Genomic DNA, 22,742 nt, shown 5'->3' on the forward strand with positions numbered 1-22,742 from the left:
TACACAGTCTCTCAGATGATCCCCAGTGGGATTGAATTCCAGTTGTCCACACCGGTAAAAACATTCATCAGCCCATCTTTTATTGGGTTTTCTCCATTCACTGTCTCATTTCTCCATTTCCATACAGTTCTTCCTGTAATCACTTCCTAAATAAACTATTTATAGCCAAATCCTTGTCTCAAGGTATGTTTTGGGGGAAACCATATCTAAGACATGGCTTATTTCAGAGGTGCAGTCCTTTAGGGCTCCACACAAAGTAAGAGGAGCTCATTAGCACTCACCACTGCATTGGGGAACCTTGAATATTATTCCCTGTTGTCTTAGCTCTGAATGTTTGTCAGAAGAACTGCTCAGCTTCTTGGCTTCTCACTCGGTCTTTCTGGAATTGGCATTCATCCCAGGGGGATAAGTGGCTCCAAACACAGGACTCACTTCCTTGGGTCTTATTCATCCCTTGGTTCCTAGTTTGGTAATTCATCATTATTTTGTTAACTCTCTTGTGCCTTTAAGCAGATTTAAAGAAATATTTTTGGTTAACTTTTCAGTTGTCCTCAAAGGGAGAATTAACCCAAATTGTTAGAAAAGAAGCCCACTCCAGCCTCCTTTTCTAGATTTGTATTGCACTTTAAAAAGGTTCTACCTGAACCTTGCTTATTTCCATTCCCTATCTGTACTCCCTCCTCCCCCATCCATGTGATGGGCTTGCACAACTCTGTGCCTTTACTCTTGTTTTTTCCCTGTTCAAAGTGTGACCCACCAAAGTGTGGGGAGATGAGAGTTCTCCCTAACATGCCAGCCTGAATGATGCCAAGATGGTTGTCAGTCAAAGACCAAGTGGGCAGTTTGAATGGGCTGCCTAAAGTGACGAGACCAGCCTTTGACCAGGACAGAAAGTCTCAGTGGGTAAATCAAGCTGGAAGCAGGGTGGAAGCACAATGAAAAGATGAAGAAAGATGTGGAAGAAAGAGAAATGAAGCAAAGTATGGGCATGGAGGTTGGAGTTTGTCCAGGGGCACATCTAAAATGACTGTGTTTAAGTTAGATGTTCTGTTTTCCCAGAACATTCTTGAAAGCTCAGCTTAAATGACTTCTTAATTCTCTTGGTTGGAACCACTTCCTCCTTTAACTTTCATAGCACTCTTATTGTATTTATCATATCACATTTTCCCATTGGCTTTGAATAGTCTGTTCCTTCTAAATTATTAAGTAGATGGCAGCTGTGGTATAGTGGAAAGAGCAATGGAATCATAGTTAGATGACCTGGTTTTAAGTCTCAGCTTCAGCACTTACCTAAGGTGTTTGAGCCTCAGTGTCCTCGTCTATATAATGGGGATAATATTATTTACTCCATAGTGTGATTTGAGTATTAAAAGATGTAAGCGTATAAAGTGGTATGTAGTCAAATGGTACATTTGTCAAGTGGCACATAGTGCGCAACTTGACAAATAAAAGCCTCCCTTTGCTGAGACTACTAAGTGTTATGAAGTGCTCTCCATGCTTGACATACATTATCTTTTTTAGGCCTCACCAAAACCCTATGTAGGGCTATTACTATGGAATAGTTCACAAATGAGAAAAAAAAATGCTATGATAGGTTAAATGATTGAATCAAGGCCACATAGTTAAGTAGCAGAAACAGGGCACAAATTCAGGTCTGTCTGGCTCTAAAACTAGCAGTATCCATTGGTCTACCCTGCTTCCCCGTGGCTCCCACGGATTTCTAATAAATAGTGGCCTTGAAATCATTTTTTAGTCTAAAGTAATCTGGGCCATTTTGGAGCTAGTGACCTACAAAAGTGTTCCATTATCTGTCTCAAGGGGTACCTACTCTATCCTGATTTATAAATAAATTTTCATATATTTTGTTCAAAAGAACTTCCTGAGCAAAAGTGTGTGTGTGTAATGCATTAACAGAAGAAAAGTGATATTGAAAATTAAGAATATTTCACAGGACCCCTGATTTAACTGAACACACTGGAGAAGAGGCTTCATGTTTTCACTTTTTTCTCTTGAAAGAGGTACTTGATTTTTTGAAGGTGCCATGGAAGCCTTTGAGGAGAAAGCTATGAACTGGTTCCCTAGAAAAAAGCAGATAGATCTATTCAAGAATTAGCCTTTATGATCCCACTGATCATAAGCTGAGGAACGAAACACCTTTGTAGAACAGATGTATCATCTTTCATTTAAAAGGAGTAAAAAATCATGAATCATTTAAATCAGGAAATTGGTGGAAATTTCCACTTTTTGTCTTTGTGTGGGTATGTAATGGTGGTGGTGTTGGCGAAATTGGGGCGATCAGGGTGATAAAAGAAGGTGCTGCAAAGTCAGCTCTATGATCCTACGATTGGACCTTCTGGAAAGGCCCTTACATAACTACCTTACTTCTCCAATAAAAGGCTGTGTATTTCTTGCCCCTTAACTGATTTTACACTTCCACTTTAAATGTAACTGAGGATGAAGGACGAGAAACAAAAACAAAAAACCCCTAAGGGTCCGCAAAAAAAATTAGGGCTGCCCCAGGGGAAATCAGAGCGAGAGAACGAAGGACCCCTCTTCCTTCCCACCTCCCCGGGGACACACACTTAGCCTCCCTCCCGGACTCCCCGCCCCTGCCGGCTCACCACCCCCCCTGCCCCTCCGCCTCTTCTTTCCCTAACACGTGCTCTCCGGAACACTCACTCGGGAGATATCCCACCCCCACGGGGCGGGGGCTGGGCTCGGGAGCCGAACGGACCAATCCGCACGCGCCTTACAGCGTCGTGGCCCGACAACGTTGAACCGCCCAATCGAAAGGGCCTTACCGCCCGTTTCCCGGAGCCCCGCCCCCTCGGAGCCGTGCCCCCGCCCGCCGGTCTCCTCCCTCCTCCTCCTCCTCCTCCCGTTCGCCCCTCCCCCGCCGCTCGGGAGCGGAGCTTGCGAGACGGAGAAACTGGGGCAGAAGTGAAGATGGCGGCGGCGGTGCTGGTGGTGGCGACGGCTTCTCGCCAGTGACGCGCGGTGCGGGCTCATCTCCCTCTCCACCTCCCTAGTCCGGACCCCGTCCGCCACCGGGACCACACCGGCCCCGCAGCCCGTCCCGCTCGTCCCTCCCCAGTCGGCCCTTCTCCCGACGCCCGGCTGCCGCTGGCGGCGGCGCGCCCCGGGTCCCGGCCGCCGGCCTCGCACTGCTGCGCGCTGTCGCTGGGGGAGCGGGTGGCGTGTTGATCCGCCCTCCTGCCCGCCCCGCCGGACCGCCGCGCCGCGGACACACGCCCGGCGGGGAGGCGGCGGTGGCGGCCCCTGCGCATTTGCTTCTCTCCATTTGGGGACTGGAGGGCGGCGGCGGCGGCTGTGGGTTTTGGGGAGGGGAAGGGGTTGGGGGGGGAGCATAGCGGGAGGGGGCCGTGCTCAGGAGGAGGACGAGAAGGAAGCACCATGACGTCCATCCATTTCGTGGTTCACCCGCTGCCGGGCACCGAGGACCAGCTCAATGACAGGTAATAGGGCCGGCGGGCGGGCGGGCCGGCGGGCTGGGGGAGGGGCGCCTCCCCGCCCTCCCTTCCCCCACGGGGCCGCGCCGGGGCGGGCGCCGGTGTTTACGCGCCGTCCGGCGGTGAGGGGGGAGGGTCCTCGCGGCACCCGGCTAGGCCCCTTCCGGGGAAAACTTCTGGTCCCGGGGGCCCGGGGCCGCGGGGGCGAGCGAGCTGTGGACGGGAAAGCGCACTGCACCCTCCACACCCTCGTCCCCCTCCTCCACGAAGGAGCCGCGTTGAACTCGGTGGAGATGGGGGGGGATCCGGCTCCCGGTGGGGGGGAGCTGTAATTACTGCCCGGCCCAGGCTCGAGGAATCCATATTAGTCAAAGTTGAATTGAGACAGACAATGCGAATGGGGGATGGTGGAGGTAAAAAGAGAGGGAAGAGGAGAAGCCGGGCGAGGGGCCCCGGGTTAGGCTGGGCTCGCCCGGGGCCCTGGGAGCTGTGTCCGGTGTGGTGATCGGACCTGCGGGGCCTGGAGATCCCGGGAGAGCGGGGAGGGTGGTGAGGAGCTGATTCCCGGCGGATCGCGGTTGGGGGGGAGGGAGGAAGCGCCATGATTATTGTTATTATTATTAAATTTGAGCCCCTGCAGTGAGGTTTGCCTGTCCTGGGAGGGGATGAATTTAGGCGCGGGTGGGGAAGTGGATTAGCTTTCCTTTGCTCTGCTACTCCCGAAATGGTGCAGGCAGCTCCTGCTCCCGGCCCCTGTGGTGCGAGCTTTTTTGTTTCCTTTTTTATTCTAATGATAGTGTTTTCCTGAGTTGTAATTTGACAGCTGAAAGCCGAGCGTGGAGTCAAAGGAAAACTCTTACGTTTGCAGTTCGCAGTGCTGCTTTTCTTAACACGCTGTAAAATTTCTGGGATGGGTTTTGCTATGGGCGGAGGAGGAATCATGATTTTTTTTTTTTTTTTTTTTTTTTGCCTTTCATAAGAAGGCTGTTTTGGCCCTGGATTCCTCTCCTTCCCTCCTCCACCGTCCCCTGCCAGGTTAGGATATTGAATTGCAGGGCCGCATGTTCTCAGGGAACTGAGATAAAGCAGGAAAAGTTCCTTCACTGTTGGAAAAGAGACTCCGAGGAGGTTGAGGGAAGCCTCCATTAAAGCAGGTCTTAGAATCTAGGACTCAGCTCTAATGATGGGCTAAATGTTTACAGGGTCAGAAAGGGGGACATTTTAAGTCTCTTTCTATCCCAACACTTTCGCTGCTCTCTATTCCTTATAAATATGGAAGGCCATCTGGGTCCAAGTTTAGAAGTTAGATATAATTTTTGCTAAGTGACCGGGTGACATAAATTGCATGATGCCCTGTTTGTCATGCGCTTCCCGGCGAGAGGAAGAGGCCTAACTTGCCGCTAAGATATTGGCCTCTGTCTCGGAGTATCTAACCGCCTCAGGTGGGGCGGCCAGCCTTTCAATCCGGGAAGCTGGAGGCTTGGTTTCTGGCGTTGGGTTTGGATTTGTCTAATCTTTGCTGTAACCATATAGTATTTAACATGGTTGTAAAACTTTTGGAATACTTTCTGAAAACATTAACCATTTGGAATTGTCACGTAGTTCCTTTAAATACTGAAATAAGTTTTAAGTCATTTATTTTAACATTTTGTAATGCGATCCTTACTCCGATTTTGTTTCATTACAGATCTTTTGTTAAGACTTTCACATAAGGATTTTTGTAAATTTTACAACCACGCTGGTAGTGTGGATAGCTGTATTGTCTGTCATTCATAGAACCGAGTTGGTAGTGCTTGTAGTGCAACTTGTCTTGTAACTTAGAAAATTGCCCCAGGAGAGAAGTAGGGTATGTTTTTTATATTAGTCCTAACTTTATATACCAAGAATCCTGATGAGCTTACTCAATTGACTGTGCATGCCAAAACCTATTTTGCAGTTTTGTTGGGCACTTTGAATAATTTTTGAGCATTCCTTTTGTTTCAGCTAGTCTGAAAATTGACATGTATCTTTTTTAAAGCTACCTTTTCTTTTTCCATTCCTGGTGTAAACAAGTAATCAGCTTTGTTTTTGATTTCTGTAGTGTCGGTATACAATATTAAGAATAGTTGGATCATCTTCAGTTTTCATTTCATGAGAAATAAAAGAGGTGGATCTGATGAGATAAAATGTGTGCATCAAGGTGACAGATATTTGAACAATAGGAGAGGGCTGTAGGTAAAATCTTAGGAACCTCTGGTTTTATCTAGTAGCAGTAAAAGTGTCTGGTCTGTTGAGACTTATGAAGGCATCATTTGAGGTAGTCATGCTTTTTTAGTTTTGAAAAGTAGTTGACTTGTGGTGGAGCTGTTCTGTGTCTCCCCTTCAGAAGAAAGTTCATGTTTGCATACCTAGTTGCAAAGTAATAGGATCAACTTATTGCTGCATTGCTTGAGGGAAATCTGTTTCCAAACGAGGTTGGTTTTCTGGAACCTTACAACTTACTAGAATAAGCCCAGAATATTTTTGTCTTCAGGTAAAAATCTACCAAGGTTTAAAGTAAGTTTTGGTAATAAAAAAGAGTGTGTTACAGTGGGTTGATTTTCTGTGTATGATAGTCACAAGTGAAATGATAAACGGTAGTTCGGGATGAAAGATCTATAAATAGGTAGACTTTAGTCTTTGCCCGGAAAGCCGTAAGACCGGACAGGCAGCATGGTACTACAAACAAATTGCTCAGTCAAAGAAAACTTAGGGGTCTCAAAACACCAATATTTTCTTCTACAAATAAGTTGTCTTTTTAAAATAACCACATCCTGTTAAAAGTCATATATTTTATTTATTATAATAGTGTAATGGCTCAAACATTTAAAGTGTACTCAGCATTTAAAAAAAAAAGTTTGTATCTGATTTTTTTTTTCTTTGTGTTTTCGTACTTGCTATTTCTGTGACAGTCTTTGTATATTGGGTTAAAATCTTTAATTATTGGCTCTGGGAGACCAAATAATGCAGTAGATGAAAATTGGCGGGGATGACTAGGGCAGAGGAGAGGAATTCAGAGAGCCTAGGATGTTGGTTGTAGCTTTCCAGAGTGATTACAAGGTCCCTGGTGCAGAACGCTGGCCCTCAGCAAATACTCATTGTGTGCAATTGAAACCATTCAGTGCTCAGATACTTGTGTGACATTTTGATTTTCTTTCTGGTGAATTTCTCGAGTTAGTGCTATGTTCTTGCTTAAAACATTGTCTCGAGAAATAGCAAAAACCATAACAAGAAAATGGTTCTAGGCGTTGAGATGAAGGGGAGAGCTGGAAGTGCCAGCTCACCAAACCCTGGAAAGTGCCAAAGAAGTCATGCAGACCAGTTTTTTCACTGATGAGCTGGAAAATCAGGCCCTGAGTTTATAGAGTTTATCCAGGGTACTGACAGATGAGGTCCACATGATGGGTCTTCTGATGTTTAAAGTCCAGGGCTCTTTTCAGTATTCCACATGGCCTGTACTCGGGAAATCTCTGCTTTCTGAGGCATCCCAGCCTTTGAGCAGCCACCTACCTGTCTTAGAGTTTTGATTTCCCTTTCCCCTCAGCTCCTCCCTCCTGGGCTCCAAATTGATTTAGGCCTTTTGTCAGGGGGTGGACCCTCTTAACCCTTTCCTAGTACTAGGTTAGGAGAGGCCTTTTAAGGTGATGGTGTCCCTGTGACTAGTCCCTGTCTTGAATTACTCTTCGGGATGCAGGTTGGCTACATTGCAAACCAGTTCTCGTTTTTGGTCTGTATGTGGAATTTTCCTGTGAGCTTCGCTTTTAGGCATTATAATGTGTTGTGTGATCATAAACAGTCTTGGTTGAGATTGTCATATCAAAAGGGTTTTTCTCCAAGGAGCTCCCCCTTTAGATGCTGTAAGGCTGCACAGTAAGATAGTGTAGACAGGGGTTTGAAATTTGGAATTCCTAAATCTGGGTTTGTCTCAGCCCCGCTACTTATTAACTGTGTTGTGGTAATTGAGTCATTTAACCACTTACAACCTCACTCCCTGTCTCTCCTCCTCCCCACCCCCTCACACCTCAGTTTCTTTTTTTTTTTTTTAATATTTATTTATTTATTTTGACTGCACCGTGTCTTAGTTGCGGCACACAGGATCTTTAGTTGTGGCACGCGAACTCTTAGTCGCGGCATGCGTGTGGGATCTAGTTCCCTGACCAGGGATCGAACCCAGGCCCTCTGCATTGAGAGCGCGGAGTCTTACCCATTGGACCACCAGGGAAGTCCCTCACACCTCAATTTCTAAATCAGGTATAGTACACACCTCAAGGTTGGTGAAGAATAGTTGAGATAGTGGGTGGGAAAACACAATATTATAATGTAGGTTCTGTGGAAAATATAATAAAGAGATGGTTAATTTTTACTGCTTTTATATGTTGTCAGGTTTCCAAATAGAAAAGCAGGAACTCAAAGAAATTGCCCTAGAATATCCTTAGCATTGAATGCAGAATCCAGACTGTTAGTCTTAGATCAGCGATTCTCAACTAGGTGCAGTTTTTGCCCCCCAGGGGATATTTGGCTGTGTTTGGAGACATTTTTTGATTGTCCCCGTTGGGGCATTGTTACTGGTCTCTAGAGGGTAGAGACCAGAGATGTTGCTAAACACCCTGCAATGCACAGGACAGCCCCACAATAAAGTATGGACCTGTCCAAAATGTCAGTTGTGCTGAGGTTGCGAAACTCTGTCATAGATTATCTTGAATGTACATAGATGTAAAACTAAATGGAAATTCATGAGGAAAAATTAAAGCAATGTAAGTTACTCTCAAAACATGACTTATTTAAATTAAAATGAAATAAAATTAACAAGTCAATTCCATGGTAGCAGTGGCCACATTTCAAGTGCTCTGTACCCACATGTAGCTAGTGGCACCGGATTGGACAGTGCAGATACAGAACAGTGCCATGATCACTGCAAATTCTGTTGGGCAGCGTTGACACAGAAAGTGCTTTTTTGCACAAGGCATGGCATTTAGTGAGTGCTCCTTTTTTTAAAAAATTAATTAAGTAATTTATTTATGGCTGCGTTGGGTCTTCGTTGCTGCGCTCAGGCTTTCTCTAGTTGCGGTGAGCAGGGGCTACTCTTCGTTGCGGTGCGAGGGCTTCTCATTGCGGTGGCTTCTTGTTGTGGAGCACGGGCTCTAGGTGCGCGAGTTTCAGTAGTTGTGGTGCTTGGGCTCAGTATTTGAGGCTTGCGGGCTCTAGAGCGCAGGCTCAGTAGCTGTGGCGCACGGGCTTAGTTGCTCCGCGGCACGTGGGATCTTCCTGGACCAGGGCTCGAACCCAGGTCCCCTGCATTGGCAGGCGGATTCTTAACCACTGCGCCACCAGTGAAGTCCGATTGCTCCTTATTTTTATTAGGAACTCTTGGGTTTTAAAGACTCAAGCATATCCTCGTCCACTCAGTAGGAGCCAGAAAATAGGCCAGGGATTATGTGGAGTCGAATGAACAAAGGTTGTGGTGGGTAGAGGTTATAATAGTTGAAAGCTGCCTAAAGTTTAATCGTGCTGCACCAAAAAATACAAGTATTAGGGTGGAATAGAGCATCACATCACCAAACCAGTGGGAAATCTGACTATTTGATTGTTGAGATTGTTACCTAGAAACAACATTGCTAGAGTGACTTTATTGGGAAGGTACAGGCAAGCTTCACTAAAGTGATTACGTTGTTTAAGGAAAGTAAGATTAAAGACAGGGTATGAAATAGCCAAACAAAAAATTGAAAATCAAAACAAACAAGGGAAGATCAGTTTTATAAATCAGGAAATCAGTGACTAAATTGTAGGTTTAGGAGTAAACAGACACTTGGGAAGGAAATTACATAGTACATAGGAGTACAACTAGGAATAATGGGATGAACTTTAGAAAGGTCAGGATTTTTCCCTTAATAATTGGTTATTTAGGAAATAGTCTCTAAAGGAAAGTTTAATCACTGAAGACTGTGTCAAATTACCCTTAAGTAGGGCTTCCCTGGTGGCGCAGTGGTTAGGAGTCTGCCTGCAATGCAGGGGACGCGGGTTCGAGCCCTAGTCCGGGAAGATCCCACACGCCGCGGAGCAGCTAAGCTCTCGTGCCACAACTGCTGCAGCCCGCGCGCCTAGAACCCCTGCTCCGCAACAAGAGAAGCCACTGCAATGAGAAGCCCGCACACCACAATGAAGAGTAGCCCCCGCTCACCACAACTAGAGAAAGCTCGCACATAGCAACAAAGACCCAATGCAGCCAAAAATAAATAAATAAATAAATAAATTACGCTTAAGTAGATCTTGCAGGGTGTATTGAGGGGAGTAATTTTTTTTTTTTTTAAAGGTTTGCATTTTATTTATTTATTTATTTATCTTTGGCTGTGTTGGGTCTTCGTTTCTGTGCGAGGGCTTTCTCTAGTTACGGCAAGCGGGGGCCGCTCTTCATCGCGGTGCGCGGGCCTCTCACTATCGCGGCCTCTCCTGTTGCGGAGCACAGGCTCCAGACGCGCAGGCTCAGTAATTGTGGCTCACGGGCCCAGTTGCTCCGCGGCATGTGGGATCCTCCCAGACCAGGGCCCGAACCCGTGTCCCCTGCACTGGCAGGCAGATTCTCAACCACTGCGCCACCAGGGAAGCTCCCTGAGGGGAGTAATTTTATGTTGCAGGAGGATGTACTCATGTCTTTTTGCCCCGTTTTTATCATACATACACTCGGCCCTTGGTATCCCCGGGTTTCACATCCGTGGATACTGAGTGCAGACTATTCATTGTACTGGTTATTTTATAAAGGGACTTAAGCAACCGAGGATTTTGGTATCTGCGGGGGCTCCTGGAACCCATGCCCCTCGGAGACAGAGGGACGACTGTACTTCCAGTTAAGAAAACAAACTCCAATTATAGTCTGTGTTTCTGTCATTTTGACACCTTGGCATTCTGAGCAAATGACAACAGTCTGCCCTCCTGGGTCACTATAATTATGAAATGTTGATTTGTTTTTATAATTGATTTTTAAGTTTTACTGTGAAAATTATTTTAAAGCTTTTTATTATGGAAAATTTAAAGCATGTACAAAAGTAGAGAGGATGGTATAGTGAACACCTATGTACAACAGTTATCACCCAATTTCAACAGTTATCTACTCGTGGCCAGTCTGGTTTCAAGCCTCTTCCCTATTTATTCCTTTTCCTCAGATCATTTAATTGATATACCTTCATTATGTATCTCAAAGATGAAAACTAAAAAACAATTACCTTAATCTCAAAGTTCAATCTGTTTAGATTTTCCTGTTGTCACATAAATGCTTACTTTTGATGACTGACAGTTTTGAAATTTTACATAATAAAACTGAGTTTTTTGTTTTTTTTTGTTTTTTTTACGTGATAATCCATTTATTTATTTATTTATGGCTGTGTTGGGTCTTCGTTTCTGTGCGAGGGCTTTCTCCAGTTGCAGCGAGCGGGGGCCACTCTTCATCGCGGTGCGCGGGCCTCTCACTATCGCGGCCTCTCTTGTTGCGGAGCACAGGCTCCAGACGCGCAGGCTCAGTAATTGCGGCTCACGGGCCTAGTTGCTCCGTGGCATGTGGGATCTTCCCAGACCAGGGCTCGAACCCGTGTCCCCTGCATTGGCAGGCAGACTCTCAACCACTGCGCCGCCAGGGAAGCCCAAAACTGAGTTTTAACGTGTTAACAAAATTTGACATTCTTAAGAGTAAGAGAAAATTTGTTTGGATAATAGCCTTAGAAGGACAGGCAGCATCACACTGGAAATCTTAGTGTTCCTTACAGGTTGACCAATGCTCTCATTTCTTAACCTCCAGTGTGATAACATTTTATCAGCAAGTGCTTGTAATAATGGTTATGTAATGACAGAAAGACAGGATTCTTGAAATTAAGTGATTTTCTGTGGGGCACATTGAGGAATAAGAATAAGTCGTGAAAAGTTTGCAGCATTCTTCTAAGTTAATATATAGAGGTAAGACTACTGCTAAATTGAACTTGGCTATTAGAAATTATTCTCTAGTGGGACCATATTTTACATTATTTTCTTGATAGATCACTGTAGTGCTAATAAACCCCTTCAAAATGAGAAATATGGTAAATTCTTAGATAACTGTGGTTTGTGACATTCTCATTTTTGTCAGGATATTGAATAAAGTATTAAAAATTAAATGTTATTGCACATGTAAATAAAAATACAATTTGTTTTACCCAAACAGCAAAAGTAATGTTATTTGTTCAGTTTCCAGTGGTGTCATTCACCTTAATAAAATGTTTTCAACTTTCTCTCTCCTTATGTATTTTGTAACTCAGCTTTATTGAAGTATAATTTACATACAGTAAAATTCACCCATTTTTAAGTGTACAGTTTGATGAGTTTTGACAAATGTATACAGTTGTGTAACTACCACCACAATCAAGATATAGAACATTTTTATGACCCTCAGAAATTCCCTTGTGCTCCTCTGTGCCCAAAAGTCCCTTCCCCCCATCATGCCCCTGAAAACAATTATTCTTCTTTCTCTCACTGTAATTTTGCCTTTTTTAGAATTTCATGCAAATGGAATCATGTGTTTGGTGTCTTTTCCTTAGCACGTATAGCAGTTTTTCTTCTTTTGTATTTGTGGTAGTAGTATTTCGTTGTTTGGATATAATACAGTTTTGTAATCTGTTTTCTAGCTGATGGGAATTTGGGTTGTTTTCAAGTTTCTGGCTGTTTCTTAGTTTTTATTTTTTAAAAATTCCTTGCTATAAAAAACATTATTATAGAAGATCTGGAAAACAAAGATCAATTTATAAAGTCTAGCAAGGTTGCCATCACTGGTAATGTTTTGGTGACTTTCTGGTCCCTTTTTTCCTATACATGGATTTTTTTTTCTTTTTAATATAGTTGCGATCATGCTGGATGTAATTTTGTGTATTGTGAAATTTTTCTTTTCTTTTTAAAATTTATTTATTTATTTTTGGCTGTGTTGGGTCTTCGTTTCTGTTGAAATTTTTCTTGACTCTAAAATGTTACGTTATTTTTCATAGGAAAAAGCTACTCAAAATTTTAAAAAGTACATTTTTCTCGATAGCAAATTTTCATGTTAATTAAAGTACTGGTATATATATAAAGAGATTATGTTTTGAAACTTCAGTAGTAATAGTGGTAGTCTAGATTGCTAGTCATAAAGGTTATGACAGTGTCCAGTCTAGGAAGCACTGTGAATTCTCTTGAATGAATCAATAGAATTTTATTTCCATTCTCATCAGTTCAGGCCCCATTTTTTGTAGTACAGAAAAAAAAGTGTTGAGAACTTACCATTTCACGAAATTGGCTCTGCTCCAGCATGAATCTGCTGTTCCAGAATTCAGACCATAAGGTGTTCTAGCTCTTTTCGTGAACTCAGATACCAGGTTTTCCTCACAGACAATCTGAAACTCCAGAGATGGGCTTTGCATGAGCTGCTCCAAGACCCTCTTTGAGGCCTGGTGGAGGTTCACCTGAGTGTTTTTTCCTGGGACAGCCTGCTCTGTGACCTGAAAAGTGGAGGAGGATGGGTTTGTAAGCTTTAAGAAAAAGCCAGATTTGAGATGTGGAAGTTAACTTGATGAAGAAAGTCGAAGCAGAGACAGTATAGGGTTATTTTATATGAAAAGCTTTGAGGAGAGGGGTATGTGGGCTTGTGCAGTTCATCATCTGTTTTCTTAGGTTGTGGGAGTGACTTTGTTTCCTGTCCAAGGGGAATTTGAACTAGTCCAGTTGGTGCTGTGTGTCATCATCTGCATATGGAAACTTTAAAGGAAGCACCAGACAGGTGATTTTTCTTGTGTGCAAATCTAGTTTAAAATTCTTAGTATGCTTCTGTTTCTAGTGATATTTAAACTTCATCTCCGAGAAGTCCCCCTTGGTGTTTTCTGTAAGTGATTGCATTTTTCTGCTTATCAGGTGTTCTGATCATTATAGATAAAGAATAATGAGAGGGACGGAGTCCTTGGATGTTGTGGACAGTGCACCTTTGCTTTCTATGGTTGTTGTTTGGGGAAGTATAGGAACTGCTTTTTCTTTGCTTCCTGCAGTTGCCAGCGGGGATGAATAGAAATTGGTGCCACATGTTCCTACTGGTTCTCTGTTAGGTTTCTGTCACTGCTGAGGGGATGCAGAACCAGGAACGGGTGTCTTCCCTTGGGGAGGTTGGCAACCCATGGTCTGCAGGTCAGAGATGACTTGGGGGCTGATTTCGTTGGCAGTTGCTCATCTTTCTGCCACTTCTGATAGCCGAAAGATACCGAAAATGAAGTACAACACTTGCATCCAGAGACAGGCGGCAGCATGCGGTTAGCAGCTGCCCCGTACCATCCAGAATGTTTCTGGTTTCAAAAAACTCTGTTGAGTGGCGGGGACTTCAGGCCAGTTGGTCTTTTGCTTTCCTTCTCCAGGGCGCTTGACGCCTCAGAAGTCTCTTTGGAAATGTAAAAAGCTTCTTCAGTTGGCATGAAGATTCAGTCTCTTCTTTGGTGAATTCTTGAGGGGTTTTTGTTTTTGAGCATGATATGTTTAAAACCTTTTTTTTTTTTTTTTTTTTTTGGGAAATGGAAAGTCTTTGTGGCAATAGTGTTGAAGTTTTAAAAGAGTAACATAACCTAACCAAATTGTAGTAAAAACATTTATTGTGGTAGCCTTTTCGGATTAGGAGGTTCTTGGATTTAAAGTAGAGCTTCTCATAGTGTCTAAACGGACCACCATCATCAGGAACAAAATAGCGTGAGGACCCCTGTATAAAAGGCTCTCGCCCACATTTCTTTGTTTTAAAATTAATTGATGACAGCAAATAGGGCCAAGCTTGCCAGTTCCTCACTGCCCCCAGCCATCCTTTTCCCCTCAGGCTATAGGTTCTGTAGCTGTCTGTTTGAGAATGGGGTATTTTCCTGCCCTTTGAGGCAAGAGTAATATATTTTTGTTTGCTTTTCTGTTTTAACAAATGAAATTTTAAAAATTCGAATTAATTTACATAAATATTAGGTCTGTCCCAGAACTATAATAAGACGCTGAGAGGATAGCTTTTTATTTTTTAAATTTTATTTATTTATTTATTTATTTATTTATTTATTTATTTATGGATGGATGGCTGTGTTGGGTCTTCGTTTCTGTGCGAGGGCCTTCTCTACTTGCGGCAAGTGGGGGCCACTCTTCATCGCGGTGCGCGGGCCTCTCACCATCGCGGCCTCTCTTGTTGCGGAGCACAGGCTCCAGACGCGCAGGCTCAGTAGTTGTGGCTCACGGGCCTAGTCGCTCCGTGGCATGTGGGATCTTCCCAGACCAGGGCTCGAACCCGTGTCCCCTGCATTGGCAGGCAGATTCTCAACCACTGCGCCACCAGGGAAGCCCCGAGGATAGCTTTTTAAAAACAGATGTCAGTGCTCATAGGCTTACAGTCTTAGTTGGGGGAGTGATGCTGGTCCACAGACCAGTAGCAGACTGTGAAAGACTGGTGAAAGAGGTAGTCGAGTTTGACCTGTGTAAATATTTGCCATGTGTTGCCTGCACAGAGTTTGAGCACAGTGTTAGATTAGTTTCCCTTGTTCAGTAAATGTTTGTGTGCTTCTCAGACATTGTGCTAGGCCTGGGGTGGCTGCACCAACCCTCCCTGGAACTTGGGTTGAGAAGTAGTTGGAACTGTTTCTAGTTCATTGGGAAAGTTTGGAGAAGAGTGAGGTGATAGACTTAGTGGGCCCACGGTGTGGCATCCGGTAGGTGGGCCATGCTTATTTATTTTGTAAACTTTTTACTTTGAAATAATTGCAGACTCACAAGTAGTTGCAAAAATGATGCAGAGAGGTCCCGGGTACTCATAACCCAGCTTTCCCCAGTGGTAATATCTTGATTGTGCCAAGTATTTTTCACATCCTTGTCAAAGTACTAGAGATGGGAAGGTACATTTTCTCCATATGCGCTTTTGAAAATTGTTTATTTTTCTGGTAAGAAAACATAGATTAAAAGACACAAATTTAAAGAAAACTTGGTATTCTTAGATGATTTTGAATTGATGGGATATATAGTAGGCAGTCTGTCTGTCTTTGATATGATGGTAATGGGATATAAATTGGAGGAAAACAGTGGTTGGGGATTTGTTTTTTTCTGTGTGTGTCTGATACTAATTGGCCATGTGACCATGAATAAATGATATGACTCTCATTTGTAAAATGAAAGAATTGGACCAGATCGTTTAGGATTTTTCTGCTCCAATTTCTGTGCTCTTAGGATTGTGGTAGGGAAGAGGGTTTTTGTATCGTAGAATGGCTCAGAGGGAGAAAGGACTGTGAGTCTACGGTTGCCCATGGTTTCTTTTACTAAATTTTATTGATCAATGGAAGGAATAAACAGGCAAAGTGGGAAATAAATTTTACTCTTTTATTCAATGAGTAGTTTGCTAACTAAATTATATACATTGGGATGCAAAGATGATGGCCTCTGCCCTCACGGAGCTTTCAGTTTAATGGGGAGACACATGAAAATAAAGAATTAAGTGCTAATAGAGACTATAAGTCACAGGGAAGAACGATCTGATGATTCAACCTGGTGCTTGCAAAGGGCTTTGAAGACAAGGTTTCAGGGTGTGGGGACTGGTTCATCCTCTTACTTCCATTCTCTTGAGTCTAATGAATTTTCATTTACAGGCATTTAGGATGCTGGTGGCAACTAGAGGTTCATCATAGATGTCTGTATTTGATATTGATAATCAGAGTTTTCATAATAGTCCAGAACTCTTGCATTGTTTAAGAACAGTTTACATATAGACAGTGGCGGGTTTTTTTTTGTTCCTTTGATTTTTGTTTGCAAAAGGTCTGTCTAGGGGTAAAAACACGAGGATAATGGCCTGTCGGGGTATGAAAACAAGTTGCTTCATCCTAATGCTTTGACTTGGTTTTGGAAGAGACGATATTGGGAATTGGCAAGGAGGAGGGGATACCTGAAGAGCTTATGTGGGTAGTCTGTGCTCCCTTCTATTCATGCCTGCACAGGCTGGGATTGACCCTGTGGCTGCCTTGAATGCTACCAGGAGAGTAGTGTTGGAGCACAGAGACGCTTAAAAATGAGACCAAGTGTTCTCTGACTCTTTCATTGTTATTGTCATTTAAAATGAAAATTTCATGTACTGCACTGCCGATAAATATTTTAAGATTATTTATGGTTCTAGACATTCATGTGATAGATCTGTTTTAATGGATATAGAATTTCATATCGGATTTAAGACCCCAAAGTGAGATGAAATACTCAAAAATGTGTTTTCTGAATTTAGATGTATCTGCTTAATCCTTTAAATTTTATAATACATTTTAATCTGTCTTCAGGTTTGTTTTGTGATATTGACATTCATTATCCAGTATTACAGTTCTTACAGAGTTTAAGAGTGTTACTGTGTATCTGAAAGAATTTGTGTACCATAGGCAGGCCGTGATGGATAAGGAGCTCTGAGAACTGGAAAAATACTAGATTTGGAGTCAGGAGACTTGGTCCTTCTACTCATCAGTCATGTAATCTTGGGCAAGTCATTTCCTTGCAGTGAGTCTTAGTTTTAGTTTACTCATATGTAAGATGAGGGGGTATGTGTGATGTCTGAAAGTTCATCTCAGCTTTGAATCTGTGTGACTGTAGGCCTGTAGATACTGTTCTATGAGTTGTGTTTAATGTATGTTAGTCAGCTTTGTCATTCTAAGGTTTGATTTTTATTCCTGCCTCAGACCTGCTTTTCTATTCTTTTGTACTCGTTCTAATGGGTATCTAGAAGCAGTGGACATTCTAAACTCTGAATACATTGTTTGTTTAACTGGAGGGGAGCTCTTCAAAACCAGCCCAACTCTTCTGTGTTTTGTTTTTGTTTTTGTTAATTTTTTAACTGGTAGGGCTCATGTATTTGATTTGGCACAAATGAATTTAGTATAATTATGTTATCTTTTCATTATGCTTTCCATATAAATTTAATGGGGGAAGGTTCCGGGTAGCAAAAGCTTATTTGAAATAACGTGTGATAAAGCAAAAGCACGTTGACAGCTTATCACCTCACCTCCTGGGCTTGGGAGTGTTTGCTCACCTTTGGTTGGTAGTGGGTTGAGACTCTTCTCTTTTGGGGGGCTGTTTCGGCAGCCCTCCTCCTGTCAAGTGCTCAGTGAGAATTGATCTTCTCTTTTCTAGGATGCCTATTATCATGCTGTATGGTAGACTGTAATAATTGGTATTACCTTTTGACTTGACTAGACCACAAGTCTACTTGACTTTCCTGAGTAGAAAGTCATTTTTGAGATGTTCAAAATTTTACATCAAGGAGGATTTTAGGATTTTCATGTTTTACAGCTGAGGAAATTGAGGGCTGGAGTGCCCAGATGATTAGTGAAGTGGCAAAGACTAGACTCTGCATTAATTCAGCTTTATTGTTTTTCCTTTTCTTCTTGGAATGGGCATGGGAAGTAACTTGTTTTTCTGATACACACACACCTGTTAGTGTGTATATATATATATGTATATATACATATATATATACACACACACACACCTGTTAGTGTGTATATATATATACACACACACACCTGTTAGTGTGTGTGTGTATATATACACACACACGCAATTAAATATTAATATGGGGACTTCCCTGGCGGTCCAGTGGTTAAGACTCTGCACTTCCACTGCAGGGGGCGCGGGTTCGATCCCTGGTTGGAGAACAGATCCTGCATGCCGCAAGTTGCGGCCAAATAAAAAAACAATCTATCATATAGAGCTGTTTGTATGGAAAATTTTGATCAGTTTTTTTTAAGAAATGTATCCTGTTTGCAAAGGCACAGTAAAGTTTCATCTTATAGACTATAGGCAATAAAGCTAACAATAAACCTTATTTGACACAAACCATACTCCCATTCTCCGTTCATTTGATCTTCAGAAAAGTCTAGTATGTCCAGTAGTTTCAAGGATATCATTTTAACTTAAAAGGTTCTGATATATTTAATTTATAAATCTCAGACTGATATAATAGAGTTTTGGAAAACTATAAGAAGTGCCTTGTTAATGTGTGTATTCCTATGTAAAACACATTGCTTCTCCTGTGTATATTTTTTAACATTAAAGAAACACACATTTGAAAAAAAAATAGTAATATGTACACACAGTGTGTATGCCATTGAATAGTATCTCATCCTTTAATTAAGCACATTTTGTGGGGCTTCTGCTACATGTTGGTTCTAGTCTTGGGTGTATGATGGTAGAGCTTAGTCTATGGGAAAGACAGACCATTACAGAGCAGTATGATAATGAGCATAGGGAAAGAGGAAGTAAAGGATTCTTCACCAGAGGCACATACCCCAGTCTTGCAAAGAAGGAACAGCTTATTGGAAGAAGTAATGTTTAAAAGGAGGACCAGGATTCTGAAATGTTTAAAAGGAGGACCAGGCTGAGGAGCTGGTGGGGAAGATGTGTGATGTAGGGCAGGGCCTGGAGGACTAGAAGAGCTTTCTAGGCAGAAGGAACAGCATGCGAGAAGACCCTAAGGTGAGAGAATGCTCAGAGTAACTACATAGGGTTTCAAATCAGTTGAATAGTTCTCTTGTAAAAAAGAATACTCTCGGCTTCCCTGGTGGCGCAGTGGTTGAGAGTCTGCCTGCCAATGCAGGGGACACGGGTTCGAGCCCTGGTCTGGGAAGATCCCACATGCAGCGGAGCAACTAGGCCCGTGAGCCGCAATTACTGAGCCTGCGCGTCTGGAGCCTGTGCTCCGTCCGCAACAAGAGAGGCCGCGATAGTGAGAGGCCCGCGCACCGCGATGAAGAGTGGCCCCCACTTGCTGCAAGTAGAGAAAGCCCTCGCACAGAAACGAAGACCCAACACAGCCATAAATAAATAAATAATTTAAAAAAAATTAAAAAAAAAAAAAAAGAATACCCTCTTAACTATCTTCAGTAATGAGCTTGGTATTATCATGATAAAATAAATCTGTTGTGTTATGTCATATATTGGCTGTGACTAGTTAATTTAATGGATTAGACTTAGAGTAACTGAACCAGTGCAATAAAAGGGTATGCATTCCATCCTAGTTTAGGCCAGTTGCTTGATCTCATGGCTACAAATAGCATCTTTAAACCTCTATCCAGCCAAGTTGTTGATGTTTGTTAGTGTAAATGAAGACAAACAAGCTTGGATGGATGGTTCAGTTCAAATGCCTTATTGCTGTTGGGAAAACAGTGCAAATCCTGTAAACGGACCAATAATATCACTGAGATAAAAAGACTCCATTTTTCTGTGTAAAACAGTTCATGGTCTTAACCAGGTTAAAGGTAAAAGTTTCATAAGAAGTGATGACAGTGTGCTTGTTTCTGGGTTGAGTGATTGCTTTTGATGTCTCTTAATATGTTTTAGTATTTTTTATACTTTTATGTGAGTATATATTATTTTAATAATAGAAAAAGAATAAATCCCTAGGAAAGTGTTTGAATTTAGTTAGCTATTCACCTAAAGCAGGAACATGAAAAGCATTGAATAAAGAATACTGATTTAATTTCACTGAAGTTTTTTTTTCCTTTTTTTCCCTCTAGAGACTTCTTACAGGGAGTATAATTCTTTGTGTAAAACTAATTGAGGGACGATTCTACAAATAATTATTTTAAAAAGTTATTTTGAACTTTGATATTGAACAAAGCCATTAGGATCAGATAGATATATGGGCATAATTTCTGACTTGAGCTTACAGAATATTTGTTCACAGGCATGCCTCAAAGGAATGTTGTGTGATGAAAGCCTTTTGGATTTTGGACAAAAATTTATCATTTCCATTTTATATTCAGAGTTCACACAGGGAGAAGATAGCTTGTCAAAAACATTGTGATAAAATTTAAATAATTTTTTTCCTCCTAGTAAGTTGACCAGAATTTTCACCATAAATTAAATATAAATGGACATTAAAAGAAATTCGACTTCATTTCATTCATTCATTCATCTTTACTGGAGTATAATTGCTTTACAATAACAGATATTTATTGAGGGCTTGTTATGGGCCAGATACTTGGGCTGTATCCGTGAACTAAAGAGGCAAAAATTCCTGCCTTTGAGGAGCTCACATTCTAGTGACATGCTTTTTGTGTGTTCACAGTTATGAAACACTTCTTTTGAAATGTGTGGTGTTTAATTTCCATATGTTACATCTGTCTGAAATGTATTCCTATTAAAAATGTAATCAGTTAGAAATTACGGGAAAGCCCACTGAATTAACTATTCTTTGTACTATCCCTAAATGGTTTCTTAAATATTCTCATTATCCTGCAGGGCCCCTCTTTAAACTGTCCTTCCTTCAGTTTGAGCCTGTGAGTGCCATCCGGGGGAGCTGAGAGGTGACCTCTTTGAAGACAGGCTCATTGTGGTCTTTGCATTCCTAGTACTTGACATATGTTAGTACACGTGTTTATTAAATTAATCTGAACTTCAAAAGTAAGCAAAATAAAGTACTTTATTTTAATAAAAATTAGTTCTTAGAACTATATTCCAATCTCTGGAATAAGGAATGAATTAAGTGTATGGATTTTTTTTTTTTTTGGAATGTACTATTCCAATAACATTGAAAGATACCACAATATTTCACCTAACCTCCCCCCCCGCCCCCCCAATATTTCATGTAGGAGACCTTCCTTAAATGGTGATCCTTGACTCTGTATATGTGTATGTAATTTTGGTGAGGTTGATATTCTTTTTCCCATCCAACATTCTATTGTAAACATCTTCAGACATGCAGAAAAATTGAAAGAATGAACAGTGAGTTATTTGGTTATCCACCTTCTCCATTCAGTAATTGTTGTTTTGGTAATTGTTTTTGCCAAATTTGCAAAATATGCATGTATATATAAATGATTTCGTTGAGCTGTTTAGAAGTTGCAGTCATCATGATGCTTTTTTAATCTTTAAATACATGGGCTTGCATTGCCTAAGAATATGGACCTTCTTCTGTACAACCACCATTATCACTTTAGAAAATTAACAAGAGTTCCTTAATACCATTACTTTTCTCCACTTGTCTTCAAAATGTCTGTACACAATAGCTGGGTTTTTTCAAACCAGAATTCAGTCAAGGCCTACACATTGTATTTGGCTCCATTTGAATTTTGTCATGGAGTCATTTTTTCAAAAATATTTGTAGTTTTTCCAAGGGCCACACTTAATTATTGAAATACTAAAGTCATTCTATTTCAAAGCACAGTTGTGTCATTGTTTTCGATTTTTATGAACTTTTAATTGGTCTTTGTATATAATTTTCATTTGTCAGCATTGTGTGCTTTAATGAATTTCTCAATGTTGCTTTTTCTAGACCTCAGGGAATCTTGGATTTTTGTGAGATTCCAAGTTTCACTTTGCACATGTTTTGCATTGGACTACATTTTGTTGTCAGATAACATCCTGTGATCAGCATCAGCTTGACTTCAAAAGATGTGAAAGTGATAGGCCAGGTTGTGCACTTGTTAAACTTGCAAGGATTTTTGGAGACTTTTAATAAAAGATCAATGGCTGGTGAAGGTTTTGGCCTTGTCACCTTTTGTTTCCTTATGTGGTCTCTCAACTGCAGGGATGAGGAAATGAGAACATTCTATCAGTATATGTTACCTGGGTGATTGACAGGAGAGTTGGCCTGTCAGTGTTGTATTAGTTACTAGACTAACTATAGGTTTTCTATTGATGTTACATAAAGATTGGCTTTTATTTGAGCAAAGATTTACTATTCAGATGAGTCTAAGGTTAAATAGATTTGTAAATAAGATATGTGAAATAAACATTTAAGGAAATAAACATATTAAGGTGTAGGTAATATAGAGTTTTGGGTTTTAAACTTGGCCCAGTTAAAGGAAATGGGTAAGGAAAATATCAGAGATGAACCATAAATGAGGCTTTATTCATATATCAGTGGAACTAGTACCAAAGAAAATGCTGAGGTTTCCTTTGATCATCATTCTGGTTTTTAATTGCTGTGTAATAAATCACTCCAAACTTAATGGTGTAAAACAGTAATCATTTATTATTATTTCTGGCGATTGACAGTACTCAGCTAGGTGGTTCTTATCTAGATTTATGCAGTTGCCGTGAGATGGTAGCTGGAGTCATCTAGGAGATTCAAACAGCTGGGATCTGGAACAGCTGAGGTTTCTCAGGCATCTCTACTTCTGTGTGGTCTCTGCAGAATGGAGTCTTCGAGGTAGCTAGACTTCTTACCAGGTAGCTAAAAGTTTAAAAGGCATGTGTCCCAAGAGACAGAGCCAGGCTAGAATACCTTTTCCTGACATA

General features: G+C 41.7%; 1 protein-coding gene across 6 annotated transcripts in view; it reads left to right on the plus strand.

Annotated features, from left to right (window-relative positions):
• The first annotated feature begins 2,886 nt into the window (after nucleotides 1–2,886).
• UBR5 (ubiquitin protein ligase E3 component n-recognin 5) overlaps nucleotides 2,887–22,742 on the plus strand; it is a 141,362-nt gene continuing 121,506 nt past the window's right edge. For 4 of the 6 annotated variants that reach the window (XM_082364182.1, XM_082364185.1, XM_082364183.1 and 1 more), the window contains exon 1: nucleotides 2,887–3,476. In XM_082364182.1, coding sequence (XP_082220308.1) covers nucleotides 3,415–3,476 — 62 coding nt within the window. In that variant the 5' untranslated portion in view covers nucleotides 2,887–3,414. The remainder of the gene's footprint in view (nucleotides 3,477–22,742) is intronic. The other 2 variants (XM_082364187.1, XM_082364188.1) reach the window with 1 other exon arrangement.

The sequence above is a fragment of the Balaenoptera borealis genome, assembly GCF_965194805.1.
Source record: "Balaenoptera borealis genome assembly, chromosome: 17".
NCBI classification, from domain to species: Eukaryota; Metazoa; Chordata; class Mammalia; order Artiodactyla; family Balaenopteridae; genus Balaenoptera; species Balaenoptera borealis.